This window comes from Emydura macquarii, unplaced genomic scaffold, assembly GCF_026122565.2.
Source record: "Emydura macquarii macquarii isolate MOO-44397 ecotype Brisbane River unplaced genomic scaffold, CSIRO-AGI_Emac_v2 contig_2246, whole genome shotgun sequence".
NCBI classification, from domain to species: Eukaryota; Metazoa; Chordata; order Testudines; family Chelidae; genus Emydura; species Emydura macquarii.
Window position 1 is genome coordinate 3,380,238 of NW_027132383.1, and position 20,341 is coordinate 3,400,578.

Sequence of the window (20,341 nt, forward strand, 5' to 3'; positions counted from 1 at the left end):
TGCACGCGCTGGTGTCTCACGGAGCCTCTCCTCTCTCTGCAGAGCCGCGCTCGCTGCCCAGGGAGGCGAGAGAGGAACCGCCCATCAGCAGCTTCCCACGGGGTGGGGCGCAGCGCACGTGGGCCGACGGCATGGAGATTACACAGGCACTGAATGGACACGCTCCCCAGGGCATGCAGTCTGGCGAGCAGAGACCCAGAGTCCGAGAGCCCCAGGGGCAGAATGGGAGCATTGCTGGGGTGTACGTGGAGGCTTCCAAGAAGACAATGAGCTTTTACGATGCCACCAGAGAGCACTTCCTGACGCCCGAGCCAGCACTTGCTCTTCTGGAGGCCCAGGCAGCCACCGGCTTCCTCATTGACCCGGTGGGGAAGAAGCGATTCTCTGTGGCAGAGGCCACGAGGCAGGGGCTGGTGGGGCTGGAGCTGAAGGAGAAGCTGCTGTCTGCAGAGAGAGCAGCCACTGGCTTCATGGACCCCTACACGGAGAAGAAGATCTCGCTTTCTCAAGCCATCCAAAAAGAGCTGCTTGGGAAGGAGCAGGGCGCCCGCCTGCTGGAGGTCCAGATCGCCACGGGGGGCCTTGTGGATCCAGCCACCAGCCGCCGCATCCCCATGGAGGTTGCCTACGAGCAGGGATACTTCAGTGACGAGATGAGCCAGCTCCTCTCTGACCCCAGCTCTGCTGCCGCCAGAGGGTTTCTTGACCCGAACACCGGCGAGAGGGTCCCCTACCTGGAGCTTCAGAAAAGGTGCATTATTGATCCGGCCACAGGACTCCTCCTCCTGCCCCTGAAAATCTCCTTCCCAGGGCTCCGAGGGAGAGTGAGCAGCAGCCAGCTGCTCAGCTCCAGCGTCATTGACATGGCCACGTTCCGGGGCCTCCAGGAAGGCCAGGTCTCGGTCCAGGAGGTGGCAGAGATGGCCAGGGTGCAGCAGTACCTGGAAGGGACGGGGAGCATTGCGGGCGTTGCCATCCTGCCCACCAATGAGAAGAAGAGTCTGTACCAGGCGCTGACTGAGCACCTCCTCATGCCAGGTGCAGCACTGATCCTCCTGCAGGCCCAGGCTGCCACGGACGGCCTGGCAGACCCTGCCAAGAACAGGAGACTCTCCGTCGAGGATGCGGTCAGGGCTGGCGTGGTTGGGCCAGAGCTGTATGAGAAGCTGTCGTCCGCCGAGCGAGCTGCAACAGGGTACAGAGATCCCTGCACCGGGGAGCTGCTCTCTCTCTTTCAAGCCATGAGGAAGGGACTTGTCAGCAGGGACCATGGTACGTCTCTCCTGGAGGCCCAGATGGCCACTGGCGGCATCATTGACCCAGTCTGGAATCACCGAGTCCCGGTGGAGGTGGCCTGCCAAAGGGGGTTTCTCGATGAGGAGATGAAGCGGCTCCTCTCCCAGCCCACCAGTGACATCAGAGGGTTCTTCGACCCCAGCTCTCAGGAGAAGCTGACGTATGCAGAGTTACTAGAGAGGAGCGTCACTGACCCGGACACAGGTCTGCGTTTACTGCCACTCTCTGGAGATGATGGGGAAGGGGCTCAGGGTGTGCGTTCCTTCATTGACCACAAGACCCGACTGGCTTTGGAAAACACAACAGTACCCGTGGCCTGCGGCAAATTCAAGGGGAAGTCAGTGTCGCTCTGGAAACTCCTCTTCTCAGAATACTTCACCAGTGAGCAAAGGGCCACGCTTACCCAGCAATGCCTCACCACGACTCTCTCCATGCAAGAACTGGCGAAGCACGTCAGCACCATCCTTCAGCAAATGGCTTCCACTGCCAGTGTCACCTTCGAAGGCCTGCGGGGCAAGGTGTCCCCTAGCCAGCTCCTGAGCTCCGAAATCATCAGCAGGGATTTATTTGAGAAGCTGAAACAAGGGGCGATGTCGGCCAAGGAAGTTGTCAGCATGGACATGGTCAGGAAGTACCTGGAAGGTACAGGTAGTATCAGCGGGCTGCTGCTGCCCGAGTCCCAGGAGAAAATCAGCATCTACCAGGCAAAGCGAAAAGGCCTCCTAATGCCAGGGACATCCCTCATCCTCCTCGAGGCACAGGCTGCCACCGGCTTCATCATTGACCCAGCTGCAAACAAGAAGTATTCCGTGGAGGAGGCTCTGAGAGCCAGTGTGATTGGCCCAGACGTTTACAACAAGCTGCTGGCAGCAGAGAAAGCAGTCACTGGCTACAGAGACCCCTACACCGGAAACAAGATCTCCCTCTTCCAGGCCATGAGCAAAGGCCACATCCTCAGAAACCACGGCATCCGCCTGCTGGAGGCCCAGATTGCCACCGGCGGCATCATCGACCCGGTGCACAGTCACCGCGTCCCGGTGGAGGTGGCTTACAAGCGGGGCTACTTCGACAAGAAGATGAATTTGATCCTTTCTGATCCCAGCGACGACACCAAGGGCTTCTTCGACCCCAACACGCAGGAGAACCTCACCTACCTGCAGCTGAAGGAGAAGTGCATCATAGACCCCTCCACCGGCCTCTGCCTCCTTCCTCTGAACAGCAAGAAGCGCCAGTTCGCTGACGATGCCACCAAACAAGCCTTCAGGAGCGCCTGGCTACTCGTGAAGCACGGCAGGTTCCAAGGAGAAAGGGTCTCTGTGTGGGACCTGCTGAACTCGGAGTATTTCAGCGAGGGGAAGCGCCGGGAGATATTTAATCACTACCGGCTGCGGAAGCTCACCCTGGAGCAGATCAGACTCATGTTGGAGGAAGAGATGAAAAAATGGGCCCACATCAAGTTCCCCGCCATGAGAGGCAGTGTCACTGCCTACCACCTGATGGAGACGGGCATCATAGACAAGGCCCTGTTTGAGAGGCTGCTGGAGGGAGCGGTGAGTGCCGAGGAGGTTCTGCGTATGGACTCTGTCAGAAAATACCTCTATGGCTCTGGCAGCATCGGGGGCATTGTGCTCCAGCCATCGAACCAGAAAATGAGCATCTATGAAGCCATGAAGCAGAAGATCGTGATGCCAGGGATGGCTCTCCCACTGCTCGAGGCCCAGGCAGCTACTGGCTTCATCATTGACCCAGTGAGCAACCAGAAACTGTGTGTTGACGATGCCGTAAGGGAAGGGGTTATTGGGCCAGAAGTCCATGAGAAGCTGCAGCACGCAGAAGGAGCCGTAACAGGCTTTAAAGACCCTTTCACAGGTGGAAAGGTCTCCCTCTTTCAAGCCATGAAGAAAGGCCTCATTGCTGACAAAGAGGCTATCCAGCTCATGAAAGCCCAGATTGCTACAGGAGGCATCATCGATCCCCACCGTGGCCACTACGTTCCAGTGGCATTTGCCCAGAAACAAGGCTATTTGGATGAGGACATGAGCAAAACACTCTCTAGTTCCACTGACAATACTGGGGCCTACTGTGTCCCCAACAGCAAGGAGACAGTGACCTACGCTCAGCTCATCGAGCGGTGCCAGAAGGATGAAAACTCTGGCTGCCACTTGCTGCCTTTGCCACAAACAGCTGTGCCTGTCTGCACCGATGAGAAAATCCAGCAGCTATTCCAGGAGACCATGGTGAAGGAGAAAGGGGTCTCCCTCTGGGAGCTGATCCACTCTGGCTACTTCACCGAGGAGCAGAGAAGTGACTTTGTGGAGAAGTACAGGTCTGAGGAAGTGTCTATCCGGCAGCTGGTCACTCTTGTTCTGAAGCTCGTTAAGGAAGTGGAGATGAAAGCCCACACCCACGTCTGCTTTGAAGGCCTGCGGGGCAGTGTGCCTGCTGTCTGGCTGCTCGATGCTGGCATCATTACTGAGAAGACATTCGAGGAGCTGGCTCAGGGAATAAGAACTGCCAGAGAAGTCGCTGAAACGGAGAGCGTGAAGCGATACTTACAGGGCACGGGGAGTATTGCCGGGATTTTCATACAGGCCTCCAAGAAGAAGATGAGCATTTATCAAGCAATGAAGAACAATCTCCTCCTGCCTGGTACGGGGGTTTTGTTGCTAGAGGCTCAAGCAGCCACAGGAGGTATAATAGACCCAGTAACAAACCAGAAACTTGGCGTGGAGGATGCTGTCAAAGCAGCCATTGTCGGGGAGGAGCTCCTGGAGAAACTGCTCCTGGCAGAGAGGGCAGTGACCGGGTACAAAGACCCATACACAGGGAACTCAATCTCAGTCTGCCAAGCAATCAGGAAAGACCTCATTCCCATGAGCGAAGGTGTACCCTTACTAGAGGCCCAGCTGGCTACAGGAGGGGTCATTGATCCGCTCCACCATCATCATCTTCCTCTTCCTGCTGCCTACACACACGGCTTTTATGATGAAGAAATGAACCAGGCCCTAGCCCTGCTCAACGAAAACACCAAAGTCTTCTTTGATCCCAACACGAAGGAGAACTTGACCTACCAGCAGCTGAAGGATAGGTGTGTCCCTGAAGCTGAGACAGGCCTCTGGCTGCTACCTCTGTCAGAAACCGCAGCATTCTATGTGGACAAACAAACCAGAGAGGTGCTGAAATCTGTGACGGTCTGTGTCACGGTGGGACGGTTCAAAGGGCAGATGGTCTCCATCTGGGACCTTCTCAACTCCGAGTACATCACAGACCGCAAGCAGAGAGAGCTGGTGGAACGATACAAGGAGGAGAATGCTGAGGCCCTGCAAGAAATCACCACCATCATTACCACAATCATTGAAGAGACTGAGAAACAAGGCAAGAGGTTCACGTTCAAGGGCCTGCGGAAGCAGGTGTCTGCCAGTGACCTCTTCCAGTCCCAGCTGATAGACAAGAAAACCCTGGATGAACTCAAGCAGGGACAAAAAACCGTCCAAGACGTCACTGAAATGGACTCAGTCCGGAGATACCTGGAGGGGGGTAATTTCATAGCCGGAGTGCTCGTGCAGCCTGACAACGAGAAGATGAGCATCTACCAGGCCATGGCGAGAGGCATGCTGAGGCCGGGCACCGCGCTGGTCCTGCTGGAGGCGCAGGCTGCCACCGGGTTTCTTCTTGACCCAGTGAAGAACGAGAGGCTGTCAGTGGAGGATGCGTTCGCTGCTGGGCTCATTGGAGGACAGATTTACAACAAGCTGCTGTCTGCAGAGAAAGCAGTGACCGGATACACTGACCCCTACACAAAGGGCAAAATCTCCCTCTTCGAAGCCATGAAGAAGGGGCTGATCCTGAAGAGCCACGGCATCCGCCTGCTGGAGGCCCAGATCGCCACCGGCGGCATCATCGACCCCGTGCACAGTCACCGCGTCCCCGTGGAGGTGGCTTACAAGCGGGGCTACTTCGACGAAGAGATGAACAGGATCCTCTCTGACCCCAGCGACGACACCAAGGGCTTCTTCGACCCCAACACGCATGAAAACCTCACCTACATACAGCTCCTGGAGCGATGTGTCCAAGACCCAGAGACTGGGCTGTACATGCTCCAAATAGTGAAGCATGGGGGGAGATACTTCTATATCGATGAGTCAATGAAACAATTTTTACGCTCAAAACCCATCAAAATGCAAATTGAGAAGTTCAAAGGGCAAACAGTGACCCTCTGGGACCTTCTCTGCTCTCACTACATTTCAGAACAGAAAAGAAAAGAACTAGTGAAGCAATATAAATACGAAACCCTGACAATAGATCAGCTCATCACAATCATCACCACCATCGTGGAGGAAATGGAAGACAAAGCCCAAGCCATTAAGGTTCAAGGACTCAGAGAAGAAGTATCAGCATCAGAGTTATTCAACTCTGAGATAATTGACAAGCCAACACTGGACAAGCTGCAAAAAGGAACTCTCACAGTCCAGAAAATCACCAAAATGGATTCTGTCAAAAGGTATCTGGATGGAACTGGCTGCATTGCTGGAGTTCTGGTGCCACACAAGAAAGAGAAGATGAGTGTCTACCAGGCCCTAAAGAGAGGCCTCCTCACACCAGAATCAGCGCTGGTGCTCCTGGAGGCACAGGCTGCCACCGGCTTTATCACTGACCCGCTGAAGAACGAGAAGCTGTCCGTCGACGAAGCCACCTCTGCCGGCCTGGTGGGCAGAGAGCTTCATGAGAAGCTGCTCTCTGCAGAGAGAGCAGTGACCGGATACACTGACCCCCACACCGGAAACAAGATCTCTCTCTTCCAGGCCATGAACAAAAACTTAGTTGAGAAGGAGCAAGCTATCCGTCTGCTGGAGGCCCAGCTCACCACTGGTGGCATCATTGATCCTGTGCACAGTCACCGTGTCCCCGTGGAAGTGGCTTACAAGCGGGGCTATTTGGACGATGACACATTTCTACTGCTTTCTGATCCAGAATATGGCACCAAAAGATTTACCGATCCTAACACCCATGAAAAAATCAGTTATGATCAGCTCCTGCACAGATGCATCAAAGACAAAGACACAGGACTGTACCTGTTCCAGATACCAGAAAAGAAAGAAGACTATTTCTACATTGATGAGCAAACAAAAAATATTATGTTATCCACCATTGTTCAAGTACCTGTAGGAAAATATAAAGGTCAAAATGTATCCCTATGGGACCTCCTCTGTTCTGAATATATCAGTGAGGAAAAGAAAAAGGAACTGGTAAAACAATACAAAACAGAATCCACAAATATTCTACAAAAGATCATTGATGCAATCTTGACCATTATACATGAAAAAGAGAGGAGCAGAAAAGATATATGGTTCCAGGGAATCAGACAACGAATCACTGCATCAGAACTACTCAATGCACAGATAATTACCAAGGACACTTTGGAAAAGCTAGAGGAAGGAAAACAAACGGCAGAAGATATAGCAAAGATGCATTCCGTGAAGAGATACCTGGAAGGAACGAGCTGCATTGCCGGAGTCCTCGTGCCGTCCAAGACGGACCCGTCCAAGACAGAGAAGATGAGCATCTACCAGGCCATGGGGAAGGGGATTCTGAGGCCGGGCACCGCGCTGGTGCTGCTGGAGGCGCAGGCTGCCAGCGGCTTTATCACTGACCCGCTGAAGAACGAGAAGCTGTCCGTCGACGAAGCCGTCTCCGCCGGCCTGGTGGGCAGAGAGCTTCACGAGAAGCTGCTGTCTGCAGAGAGAGCGGTGACCGGATACAAGGACCCCTACACCGGAAACAAGATCTCCCTCTTCCAGGCCATGAAGAAAGACCTGATAGTCAAAGACCACGGCATCCGCCTGCTGGAGGCCCAGATCGCCACCGGCGGCATCATCGACCCCGTGCACAGTCACCGCGTCCCCGTGGAGGTGGCTTACAAGCGGGGCTACTTCGACGAAGAGATGAACAGGATCCTCTCTGACCCCAGCGACGACACCAAGGGCTTCTTCGACCCCAACACGCACGAGAACCTCACCTACATGCAGCTCCTCAGCAGATGCGTTCCAGACCCAGACACGGGGCTCTATATGCTTCATCTGATGCACAAAGGCTCTGTGCTCTTCCAGCTAGATGAACAAACGCGAATATCCTTACAGTCTGCCCCTGCCACCGTCAGCGTGGGACTCTTCCAGGGGCAGAACGTGACCGTGTGGGAGCTTCTCTTCTCCAGATACGTCCCTGACCACAAAAGGCAGGAGCTTCTCAAGAAGTACAAAGCGGGGACGCTAACCATTCAGGAAATGATAACCATCATCACCACCATCATCACCGAGACGGAGGAAAAGAGGAGCAGAGAGACCAGGCCCGTGAAAAGTCCGAGCAGGCAAAGGGCAACGTCGCAGAAAGCTGAGGCTTCCCATTCGCAGAGAGACGAAAAACGGGAACAGGCCTTAAAGTCTACCACAGTCGACGTGCCGGTGGGCGAGTTCCAAGGGCGAAAGGCCTCTGTGTGGGATCTGCTCTTCTCCAAATACGTCCTTGAAGAGAAAAGACAAGAGCTTCTAAAGAGCTACGAAGCAGGGACGCTCACCGTCCACGAAATGATAACCATCCTCACCGCCGTCGTTACGGAGGCTGAAGGGAGAAGCAGCAAACGCCCGACAACTAAGAAAACCCCCGGCAAAGAGAGGACGACATCAGAGGAAGTCAAAGATGCCCCCTCCCGTGAAGGACAACAACGGGAAAAGGCCTTAAAGTCTACCTTGGTGGAGGTGCCGGCGGGCGAGTTCCACGGGCGGAAAGTCTCTGTGTGGGATCTGCTCTTCTCCAAATACATCCCCGAAGAGAAGAGGAAGGAGCTCCTGGAGTTGCACAGAGCTGGGATATTAAGCACAGACCAAATGAAAACCATCGTCACCACCATCGTAACCAAAACAGAGGAGGAAAGTCACCATCTGCCGAGACACGGGGAAAGTCCCGGAACGGAGACGACAACCTCAGGGGAAGCTGAGCCTCCCCACTCCCCGCACGACAAACATTTGGAAAACGCTTTGCGCTCCGAGACCGTCGATGTTCCTGTCGGGGAATTCAAAGGGCAGGAGGTTTCCCTGTGGGAGCTTCTCTTCTCCAGCTACATCTCTGAAAACAAAAGACAGGAGCTTCTGAAGAAGTACAGAGCGGGGACGCTAACCATTCAAGAAATGATAACCATCATCACCACCATCATCATCACCGTGGAAGGCCCCTGCCGAGAGGAGAGAACATCCGGGGGAGCTGCCAGCGCCCCTTCTCCACAGGACGAGCAAGCGGAAAAGACTCTACGATCGGCCACCGTCGATGTATCAGTCGGCGAGTTCCAAGGGCGAAAAGTCTCCGTATGGGAACTGCTCTTCTCCAAATACGTCGCAGAAGAGAAAAGGCAGGAGCTCCTGCAGAAGTACAGAGCAGGGTCCGTGACTCTAGAGGAGCTGGTGAGATTCCTCACCGTCATCGTCCAGGAGACAGAAGAGAGAAGCAGCAAACTGAAGTTCTCGGGCCTCAGGAGGCAAGTGACTGCCTCAGAGCTCTTCAGCTCTGACATTATTGACCAGAACACGCTGACTGAACTCACCCAGGGCACCAAGACCGTGCAGGAGATCACTGAAATGGATTCCGTGAAGAGATACCTGGAAGGAACGAGCTGCATTGCCGGAGTCCTCGTGCCGTCCAAGACGGACCCGTCCAAGACAGAGAAGATGAGCATCTACCAGGCCATGGGGAAGGGGATTCTGAGGCCGGGCACCGCGCTGGTGCTGCTGGAGGCGCAGGCTGCCAGCGGCTTTATCACTGACCCGCTGAAGAACGAGAAGCTGTCCGTCGACGAAGCCGTCTCCGCCGGCCTGGTGGGCAGAGAGCTTCACGAGAAGCTGCTGTCTGCAGAGAGAGCGGTGACCGGATACAAGGACCCCTACACCGGAAACAAGATCTCCCTCTTCCAGGCCATGAAGAAAGACCTGATAGTCAAAGACCACGGCATCCGCCTGCTGGAGGCCCAGATCGCCACCGGCGGCATCATCGACCCCGTGCACAGTCACCGCGTCCCCGTGGAGGTGGCTTACAAGCGGGGCTACTTCGACGAAGAGATGAACAGGATCCTCTCTGACCCCAGCGACGACACCAAGGGCTTCTTCGACCCCAACACGCACGAGAACCTCACCTACATGCAGCTCCTCAGCAGATGCGTTCCAGACCCAGACACGGGGCTCTATATGCTTCATCTGATGCACAAAGGCTCTGTGCTCTTCCAGCTAGATGAACAAACGCGAATATCCTTACAGTCTGCCCCTGCCACCGTCAGCGTGGGACTCTTCCAGGGGCAGAACGTGACCGTGTGGGAGCTTCTCTTCTCCAGATACGTCCCTGACCACAAAAGGCAGGAGCTTCTCAAGAAGTACAAAGCGGGGACGCTAACCATTCAGGAAATGATAACCATCATCACCACCATCATCACCGAGACGGAGGAAAAGAGGAGCAGAGAGACCAGGCCCGTGAAAAGTCCGAGCAGGCAAAGGGCAACGTCGCAGAAAGCTGAGGCTTCCCATTCGCAGAGAGACGAAAAACGGGAAAAGGCCTTAAAGTCTACCACAGTCGACGTGCCGGTGGGCGAGTTCCAAGGGCGAAAGGCCTCTGTGTGGGATCTGCTCTTCTCCAAATACGTCCTTGAAGAGAAAAGACAAGAGCTTCTAAAGAGCTACGAAGCAGGGACGCTCACCGTCCACGAAATGATAACCATCCTCACCGCCGTCGTTACGGAGGCTGAAGGGAGAAGCAGCAAACGCCCGACAACTAAGAAAACCCCCGGCAAAGAGAGGACGACATCAGAGGAAGTCAAAGATGCCCCCTCCCGTGAAGGACAACAACGGGAAAAGGCCTTAAAGTCTACCTTGGTGGAGGTGCCGGCGGGCGAGTTCCACGGGCGGAAAGTCTCTGTGTGGGATCTGCTCTTCTCCAAATACATCCCCGAAGAGAAGAGGAAGGAGCTCCTGGAGTTGCACAGAGCTGGGATATTAAGCACAGACCAAATGAAAACCATCGTCACCACCATCGTAACCAAAACAGAGGAGGAAAGTCACCATCTGCCGAGACACGGGGAAAGTCCCGGAACGGAGACGACAACCTCAGGGGAAGCTGAGCCTCCCCACTCCCCGCACGACAAACATTTGGAAAACGCTTTGCGCTCCGAGACCGTCGATGTTCCTGTCGGGGAATTCAAAGGGCAGGAGGTTTCCCTGTGGGAGCTTCTCTTCTCCAGCTACATCTCTGAAAACAAAAGACAGGAGCTTCTGAAGAAGTACAGAGCGGGGACGCTAACCATTCAAGAAATGATAACCATCATCACCACCATCATCATCACCGTGGAAGGCCCCTGCCGAGAGGAGAGAACATCCGGGGGAGCTGCCAGCGCCCCTTCTCCACAGGACGAGCAAGCGGAAAAGACTCTACGATCGGCCACCGTCGATGTATCAGTCGGCGAGTTCCAAGGGCGAAAAGTCTCCGTATGGGAACTGCTCTTCTCCAAATACGTCGCAGAAGAGAAAAGGCAGGAGCTCCTGCAGAAGTACAGAGCAGGGTCCTTGACTCTAGAGGAGCTGGTGAGGTTCCTCACCGTCATCGTCCAGGAGACAGAAGAGAGAAGCAGCAAACTGAAGTTCTCGGGCCTCAGGAGGCAGGTGACTGCCTCAGAGCTCTTCAGCTCTGACATTATTGACCAGAACACGCTGACTGAACTCACCCAGGGCACCAAGACCGTGCAGGAGATCACTGAAATGGATTCCGTGAAGAGATACCTGGAAGGAACGAGCTGCATTGCCGGAGTCCTCGTGCCGTCCAAGACGGACCCGTCCAAGACAGAGAAGATGAGCATCTACCAGGCCATGGGGAAGGGGATTCTGAGGCCGGGCACCGCGCTGGTGCTGCTGGAGGCGCAGGCTGCCAGCGGCTTTATCACTGACCCGCTGAAGAACGAGAAGCTGTCCGTCGACGAAGCCGTCTCCGCCGGCCTGGTGGGCAGAGAGCTTCACGAGAAGCTGCTGTCTGCAGAGAGAGCGGTGACCGGATACAAGGACCCCTACACCGGAAACAAGATCTCCCTCTTCCAGGCCATGAAGAAAGACCTGATAGTCAAAGACCACGGCATCCGCCTGCTGGAGGCCCAGATCGCCACCGGCGGCATCATCGACCCCGTGCACAGTCACCGCGTCCCCGTGGAGGTGGCTTACAAGCGGGGCTACTTCGACGAAGAGATGAACAGGATCCTCTCTGACCCCAGCGACGACACCAAGGGCTTCTTCGACCCCAACACGCACGAGAACCTCACCTACATGCAGCTCCTCAGCAGATGCGTTCCAGACCCAGACACGGGGCTCTATATGCTTCATCTGATGCACAAAGGCTCTGTGCTCTTCCAGCTAGATGAACAAACGCGAATATCCTTACAGTCTGCCCCTGCCACCGTCAGCGTGGGACTCTTCCAGGGGCAGAACGTGACCGTGTGGGAGCTTCTCTTCTCCAGATACGTCCCTGACCACAAAAGGCAGGAGCTTCTCAAGAAGTACAAAGCGGGGACGCTAACCATTCAGGAAATGATAACCATCATCACCACCATCATCACCGAGACGGAGGAAAAGAGGAGCAGAGAGACCAGGCCCGTGAAAAGTCCGAGCAGGCAAAGGGCAACGTCGCAGAAAGCTGAGGCTTCCCATTCGCAGAGAGACGAAAAACGGGAAAAGGCCTTAAAGTCTACCACAGTCGACGTGCCGGTGGGCGAGTTCCAAGGGCGAAAGGCCTCTGTGTGGGATCTGCTCTTCTCCAAATACGTCCTTGAAGAGAAAAGACAAGAGCTTCTAAAGAGCTACGAAGCAGGGACGCTCACCGTCCACGAAATGATAACCATCCTCACCGCCGTCGTTACGGAGGCTGAAGGGAGAAGCAGCAAACGCCCGACAACTAAGAAAACCCCCGGCAAAGAGAGGACGACATCAGAGGAAGTCAAAGATGCCCCCTCCCGTGAAGAACAACAACGGGAAAAGGCCTTAAAGTCTACCTTGGTGGAGGTGCCGGCGGGCGAGTTCCACGGGCGGAAAATCTCTGTGTGGGATCTGCTCTTCTCCAAATACATCCCCGAAGAGAAGAGGAAGGAGCTCCTGGAGTTGCACAGAGCTGGGATATTAAGCACAGACCAAATGAAAACCATCGTCACCACCATCGTAACCAAAACAGAGGAGGAAAGTCACCATCTGCCGAGACACGGGGAAAGTCCCGGAACGGAGACGACAACCTCAGGGGAAGCTGAGCCTCCCCACTCCCCGCACGACAAACATTTGGAAAACGCTTTGCGCTCCGAGACCGTCGATGTTCCTGTCGGGGAATTCAAAGGGCAGGAGGTTTCCCTGTGGGAGCTTCTCTTCTCCAGCTACATCTCTGAAAACAAAAGACAGGAGCTTCTGAAGAAGTACAGAGCGGGGACGCTAACCATTCAAGAAATGATAACCATCATCACCACCATCATCATCACCGTGGAAGGCCCCTGCCGAGAGGAGAGAACATCCGGGGGAGCTGCCAGCGCCCCTTCTCCACAGGACGAACAAGCGGAAAAGACTCTACGATCGGCCACCGTCGATGTATCAGTCGGCGAGTTCCAAGGGCGAAAAGTCTCCGTATGGGAACTGCTCTTCTCCAAATACGTCGCAGAAGAGAAAAGGCAGGAGCTCCTGCAGAAGTACAGAGCAGGGTCCGTGACTCTAGAGGAGCTGGTGAGATTCCTCACCGTCATCGTCCAGGAGACAGAAGAGAGAAGCAGCAAACTGAAGTTCTCGGGCCTCAGGAGGCAAGTGACTGCCTCAGAGCTCTTCAGCTCTGACATTATTGACCAGAACACGCTGACTGAACTCACCCAGGGCACCAAGACCGTGCAGGAGATCACTGAAATGGATTCCGTGAAGAGATACCTGGAAGGAACGAGCTGCATTGCCGGAGTCCTCGTGCCGTCCAAGACGGACCCGTCCAAGACAGAGAAGATGAGCATCTACCAGGCCATGGGGAAGGGGATTCTGAGGCCGGGCACCGCGCTGGTGCTGCTGGAGGCGCAGGCTGCCAGCGGCTTTATCACTGACCCGCTGAAGAACGAGAAGCTGTCCGTCGACGAAGCCGTCTCCGCCGGCCTGGTGGGCAGAGAGCTTCACGAGAAGCTGCTGTCTGCAGAGAGAGCGGTGACCGGATACAAGGACCCCTACACCGGAAACAAGATCTCCCTCTTCCAGGCCATGAAGAAAGACCTGATAGTCAAAGACCACGGCATCCGCCTGCTGGAGGCCCAGATCGCCACCGGCGGCATCATCGACCCCGTGCACAGTCACCGCGTCCCCGTGGAGGTGGCTTACAAGCGGGGCTACTTCGACGAAGAGATGAACAGGATCCTCTCTGACCCCAGCGACGACACCAAGGGCTTCTTCGACCCCAACACGCACGAGAACCTCACCTACATGCAGCTCCTCAGCAGATGCGTTCCAGACCCAGACACGGGGCTCTATATGCTTCATCTGATGCACAAAGGCTCTGTGCTCTTCCAGCTAGATGAACAAACGCGAATATCCTTACATTCTGCCCCTGCCACCGTCAGCGTGGGACTCTTCCAGGGGCAGAACGTGACCGTGTGGGAGCTTCTCTTCTCCAGATACGTCCCTGACCACAAAAGGCAGGAGCTTCTCAAGAAGTACAAAGCGGGGACGCTAACCATTCAGGAAATGATAACCATCATCACCACCATCATCACCGAGACGGAGGAAAAGAGGAGCAGAGAGACCAGGCCCGTGAAAAGTCCGAGCAGGCAAAGGGCAACGTCGCAGAAAGCTGAGGCTTCCCATTCGCAGAGAGACGAAAAACGGGAACAGGCCTTAAAGTCTACCACAGTCGACGTGCCGGTGGGCGAGTTCCAAGGGCGAAAGGCCTCTGTGTGGGATCTGCTCTTCTCCAAATACGTCCTTGAAGAGAAAAGACAAGAGCTTCTAAAGAGCTACGAAGCAGGGACGCTCACCGTCCACGAAATGATAACCATCCTCACCGCCGTCGTTACGGAGGCTGAAGGGAGAAGCAGCAAACGCCCGACAACTAAGAAAACCCCCGGCAAAGAGAGGACGACATCAGAGGAAGTCAAAGATGCCCCCTCCCGTGAAGAACAACAACGGGAAAAGGCCTTAAAGTCTACCTTGGTGGAGGTGCCGGCGGGCGAGTTCCACGGGCGGAAAGTCTCTGTGTGGGATCTGCTCTTCTCCAAATACATCCCCGAAGAGAAGAGGAAGGAGCTCCTGGAGTTGCACAGAGCTGGGATATTAAGCACAGACCAAATGAAAACCATCGTCACCACCATCGTAACCAAAACAGAGGAGGAAAGTCACCATCTGCCGAGACACGGGGAAAGTCCCGGAACGGAGACGACAACCTCAGGGGAAGCTGAGCCTCCCCACTCCCCGCACGACAAACATTTGGAAAACGCTTTGCGCTCCGAGACCGTCGATGTTCCTGTCGGGGAATTCAAAGGGCAGGAGGTTTCCCTGTGGGAGCTTCTCTTCTCCAGCTACATCTCTGAAAACAAAAGACAGGAGCTTCTGAAGAAGTACAGAGCGGGGACGCTAACCATTCAAGAAATGATAACCATCATCACCACCATCATCATCACCGTGGAAGGCCCCTGCCGAGAGGAGAGAACATCCGGGGGAGCTGCCAGCGCCCCTTCTCCACAGGACGAGCAAGCGGAAAAGACTCTACGATCGGCCACCGTCGATGTATCAGTCGGCGAGTTCCAAGGGCGAAAAGTCTCCGTATGGGAACTGCTCTTCTCCAAATACGTCGCAGAAGAGAAAAGGCAGGAGCTCCTGCAGAAGTACAGAGCAGGGTCCGTGACTCTAGAGGAGCTGGTGAGATTCCTCACCGTCATCGTCCAGGAGACAGAAGAGAGAAGCAGCAAACTGAAGTTCTCGGGCCTCAGGAGGCAAGTGACTGCCTCAGAGCTCTTCAGCTCTGACATTATTGACCAGAACACGCTGACTGAACTCACCCAGGGCACCAAGACCGTGCAGGAGATCACTGAAATGGATTCCGTGAAGAGATACCTGGAAGGAACGAGCTGCATTGCCGGAGTCCTCGTGCCGTCCAAGACGGACCCGTCCAAGACAGAGAAGATGAGCATCTACCAGGCCATGGGGAAGGGGATTCTGAGGCCGGGCACCGCGCTGGTGCTGCTGGAGGCGCAGGCTGCCAGCGGCTTTATCACTGACCCGCTGAAGAACGAGAAGCTGTCCGTCGACGAAGCCGTCTCCGCCGGCCTGGTGGGCAGAGAGCTTCACGAGAAGCTGCTGTCTGCAGAGAGAGCGGTGACCGGATACAAGGACCCCTACACCGGAAACAAGATCTCCCTCTTCCAGGCCATGAAGAAAGACCTGATAGTCAAAGACCACGGCATCCGCCTGCTGGAGGCCCAGATCGCCACCGGCGGCATCATCGACCCCGTGCACAGTCACCGCGTCCCCGTGGAGGTGGCTTACAAGCGGGGCTACTTCGACGAAGAGATGAACAGGATCCTCTCTGACCCCAGCGACGACACCAAGGGCTTCTTCGACCCCAACACGCACGAGAACCTCACCTACATGCAGCTCCTCAGCAGATGCGTTCCAGACCCAGACACGGGGCTCTATATGCTTCATCTGATGCACAAAGGCTCTGTGCTCTTCCAGCTAGATGAACAAACGCGAATATCCTTACAGTCTGCCCCTGCCACCGTCAGCGTGGGACTCTTCCAGGGGCAGAACGTGACCGTGTGGGAGCTTCTCTTCTCCAGATACGTCCCTGACCACAAAAGGCAGGAGCTTCTCAAGAAGTACAAAGCGGGGACGCTAACCATTCAGGAAATGATAACCATCATCACCACCATCATCACCGAGACGGAGGAAAAGAGGAGCAGAGAGACCAGGCCCGTGAAAAGTCCGAGCAGGCAAAGGGCAACGTCGCAGAAAGCTGAGGCTTCCCATTCGCAGAGAGACGAAAAACGGGAAAAGGCCTTAAAGTCTACCACAGTCGACGTGCCGGTGGGCGAGTTCCAAGGGCGAAAGGCCTCTGTGTGGGATCTGCTCTTCTCCAAATACGTCCTTGAAGAGAAAAGACAAGAGCTTCTAAAGAGCTACGAAGCAGGGACGCTCACCGTCCACGAAATGATAACCATCCTCACCGCCGTCGTTACGGAGGCTGAAGGGAGAAGCAGCAAACGCCCGACAACTAAGAAAACCCCCGGCAAAGAGAGGACGACATCAGAGGAAGTCAAAGATGCCCCCTCCCGTGAAGAACAACAACGGGAAAAGGCCTTAAAGTCTACCTTGGTGGAGGTGCCGGCGGGCGAGTTCCACGGGCGGAAAGTCTCTGTGTGGGATCTGCTCTTCTCCAAATACATCCCCGAAGAGAAGAGGAAGGAGCTCCTGGAGTTGCACAGAGCTGGGATATTAAGCACAGACCAAATGAAAACCATCGTCACCACCATCGTAACCAAAACAGAGGAGGAAAGTCACCATCTGCCGAGACACGGGGAAAGTCCCGGAACGGAGACGACAACCTCAGGGGAAGCTGAGCCTCCCCACTCCCCGCACGACAAACATTTGGAAAACGCTTTGCGCTCCGAGACCGTCGATGTTCCTGTCGGGGAATTCAAAGGGCAGGAGGTTTCCCTGTGGGAGCTTCTCTTCTCCAGCTACATCTCTGAAAACAAAAGACAGGAGCTTCTGAAGAAGTACAGAGCGGGGACGCTAACCATTCAAGAAATGATAACCATCATCACCACCATCATCATCACCGTGGAAGGCCCCTGCCGAGAGGAGAGAACATCCGGGGGAGCTGCCAGCGCCCCTTCTCCACAGGACGAGCAAGCGGAAAAGACTCTACGATCGGCCACCGTCGATGTATCAGTCGGCGAGTTCCAAGGGCGAAAAGTCTCCGTATGGGAACTGCTCTTCTCCAAATACGTCGCAGAAGAGAAAAGGCAGGAGCTCCTGCAGAAGTACAGAGCAGGGTCCGTGACTCTAGAGGAGCTGGTGAGATTCCTCACCGTCATCGTCCAGGAGACAGAAGAGAGAAGCAGCAAACTGAAGTTCTCGGGCCTCAGGAGGCAAGTGACTGCCTCAGAGCTCTTCAGCTCTGACATTATTGACCAGAACACGCTGACTGAACTCACCCAGGGCACCAAGACCGTGCAGGAGATCACTGAAATGGATTCCGTGAAGAGATACCTGGAAGGAACGAGCTGCATTGCCGGAGTCCTCGTGCCGTCCAAGACGGACCCGTCCAAGACAGAGAAGATGAGCATCTACCAGGCCATGGGGAAGGGGATTCTGAGGCCGGGCACCGCGCTGGTGCTGCTGGAGGCGCAGGCTGCCAGCGGCTTTATCACTGACCCACTGAAGAACGAGAAGCTGTCCGTCGACGAAGCCGTCTCCGCCGGCCTGGTGGGCAGAGAGCTTCACGAGAAGCTGCTGTCTGCAGAGAGAGCGGTGACCGGATACAAGGACCCCTACACCGGAAACAAGATCTCCCTCTTCCAGGCCATGAAGAAAGACCTGATAGTCAAAGACCACGGCATCCGCCTGCTGGAGGCCCAGATCGCCACCGGCGGCATCATCGACCCCGTGCACAGTCACCGTGTCCCCGTGGAGGTGGCTTACAAGCGGGGCTACTTCGACGAAGAGATGAACAGGATCCTCTCTGACCCCAGCGACGACACCAAGGGCTTCTTCGACCCCAACACGCACGAGAACCTCACCTACATGCAGCTCCTCAGCAGATGCGTTCCAGACCCAGACACTGGGCTGTGTTTGCTGAAGGTGGGGATGGACTGATTGGAAGTGATTGTTCATTTTCCTTCTGTGATTCCCCTTTTGTGATTCGCAAAATGCAGGTTTTATACAAGTGTCTTCACTCATCCTGTCTCCGTGAGTTCCAGTGTTCTGTCCCTTTGAATGTCTTCTCATGTTCCTCTCCTGCTTTCCACTGCAAAGGTCTCAGTGGTTCTTCTGTTACTCATCCCGTGTTACCCCGGTCTGGGAACCATCTGGCAGTTGTAGAACGCCATGTCATTGTTCTCAGGAGTTGTCAGGGATTTTGAATGCTTTATTCAACATCCCTCTTGGTCTTGGTCGAATTCTACTGAATAACCTCAGGGAATCCTGGGGTAGTGTTAAATCCCCGTGAGGCTCCTGGACCAAACAATGCATTCTGAGTGCTGTGGGAAAGAAAGATGCTTAGAGTATGCTAGGTTAGGGGAGGAATTGGCTGGGGTCTTCTCTTTGCAGTTTTTGCTCTGCATAGTTCTAGACGTGGAATAGCAAAGTTTATGCTGGTCAGAGTTGAGGTGCATCAGCTGAGCCATGTGTGGCATAGCTCAGGCGTGGAGTGATAGGCGGAGGCCGCAGATCAGGACTGAGGAGTACCTGCATTGCTCTGTGGAGGCCAGAACTGGAATAATATGGGGACTTGGAGAGGGTGGCACCTCACTGCCTGCACTATTCTAGTCAATTCAATTGAGTTTCTCCACGTGCAATCCTCACTGAGAGATCTGATACTATGGGAGTCTCCAGCTGGGCTATTTTGTCCCTCACTCTGAGGAGCACTAGACTCTCTCACAAATGTAGTATGTTGTTTTCAAAGTTGCCTTTCTCTCCTGACAGCTGCCCTTGAATTGTGGGTCAGGGAATCTAGCCAGGAGCTGAGGAATCCTGAGTCTTATTTTCATAAGGGTTTGTTTATTCTAAATTGGGTTTGCAACATGCACTTTTAAATGGAGCAGCCAGGAATGAAGGTGCCTTTCCCTTCTAACAGGCCATTTACAGATGTCTCGACCTGAGGCTCAGGTCATCTTGCCATTCTAACTCGTGAACTAGCTTTGCCAGTGGTCTATGCCTGCTAGTACCTTCCATGGGGCCAGGTCCATGTGCTGCCAGTGCCGAATTCCACTGCAGGAAATGTTTCCTGCCAGGGGTTTTGTTACAGGCAGCTGTCATGCTGGCTGTATTGGGGGGGGGGGGAGCATTTATTATATTATGTACATCAGTGTGTCAAAATCACAATAATTCATGTGAGCTATGCCATGTCAGGTTCTGTTAGAAAGGCTGTGATGTGCTAAGTCAGATGATGATGTTTATGTTCAGGTGTTATGTGTGTAGTGGAAGTTATGGATGTATTTGATATATCTGTATTTCAAATTGTGCTGTCTGAGACACACCCTAGACAGGTTGGCGGCAGGACAATAGCCTGCTTAATGGCCCATTGAGACATTCCCAGGTGCAAGGGGCCCAGGGGAGAAGCCAGGGATACACCTGATGAGTCACCAGGACTGGCCCATGTGACTCTGGACTCCCTTTTGGTTCCTGTGAAATTCCACAAGCAGCATGGCAGGGGCCCGAGGATATATAAGGCAAAGCCTGGAATCCATTTTGTCGTCAATCCTGTTCAGCTTTCAGCACCTACCTACGTCTGGATCAAGCCATCTGCAACTGAAGCTGTGCAACGAAGGACTGAGGCCCATCCAGGTACTGGATTATACCAGAGGGACTATACAAGCCTGCAAACTCCACATTTCTTCTAGAAACCTGATGTATATGGACTTTCAACTCATTTGTATGTATCTGATTGCTTTAATCCTTTAACATTTCTCTTATGGTTTGTTTCTTTCTTTTATAATAAACCTTTAGTTTTAGTTACTAAAGGATTGGCTGGCAGCGTGGTATTTTAGGTAAGATCCAAACTTATACTGATCTGGTGCTGTGGCTGACCCCTTGGGGTCAGAGGGAACCTTTTTAGTAAACAGCATAGAGTTTAAATAACTGGTCTATTTACTGGACCTAGTGGCTGATTGGGAGCCGGAGACTGGAATGCAGTGAAGGGGGCTGTGTGTATTTGTGTACTGACTTCTTGGTAACCGGTTTGGGGGAATCAAAAGCACAGTTTGAGGCTGGGAAGTCTGGCTTCAGCGCCACCCACCAGTGCTGGAAGA

The 20,341-nt window shown here is 54.4% G+C and overlaps 1 protein-coding gene across 1 annotated transcript; it reads left to right on the forward strand.

Moving 5' to 3' along the window:
- Positions 1–266: 266 nt before the first annotated feature.
- EPPK1 (epiplakin 1) lies at positions 267–19,321 on the forward strand. The gene has a single exon (XM_067560118.1). It carries the CDS (start codon positions 267–269, stop codon positions 18,186–18,188), a length of 17,922 nt encoding a protein of 5,973 aa, XP_067416219.1. The 3' UTR covers positions 18,189–19,321.
- Positions 19,322–20,341: the final 1,020 nt, after the last annotated feature.

Excerpts from the sequence above, each read along its gene's own strand:
- EPPK1 (XM_067560118.1), top strand. The coding sequence starts at position 267 with ATGAGCTTTTACGATGCCACCAGAGAGCACTTCCTGACGCCCGAGCCA.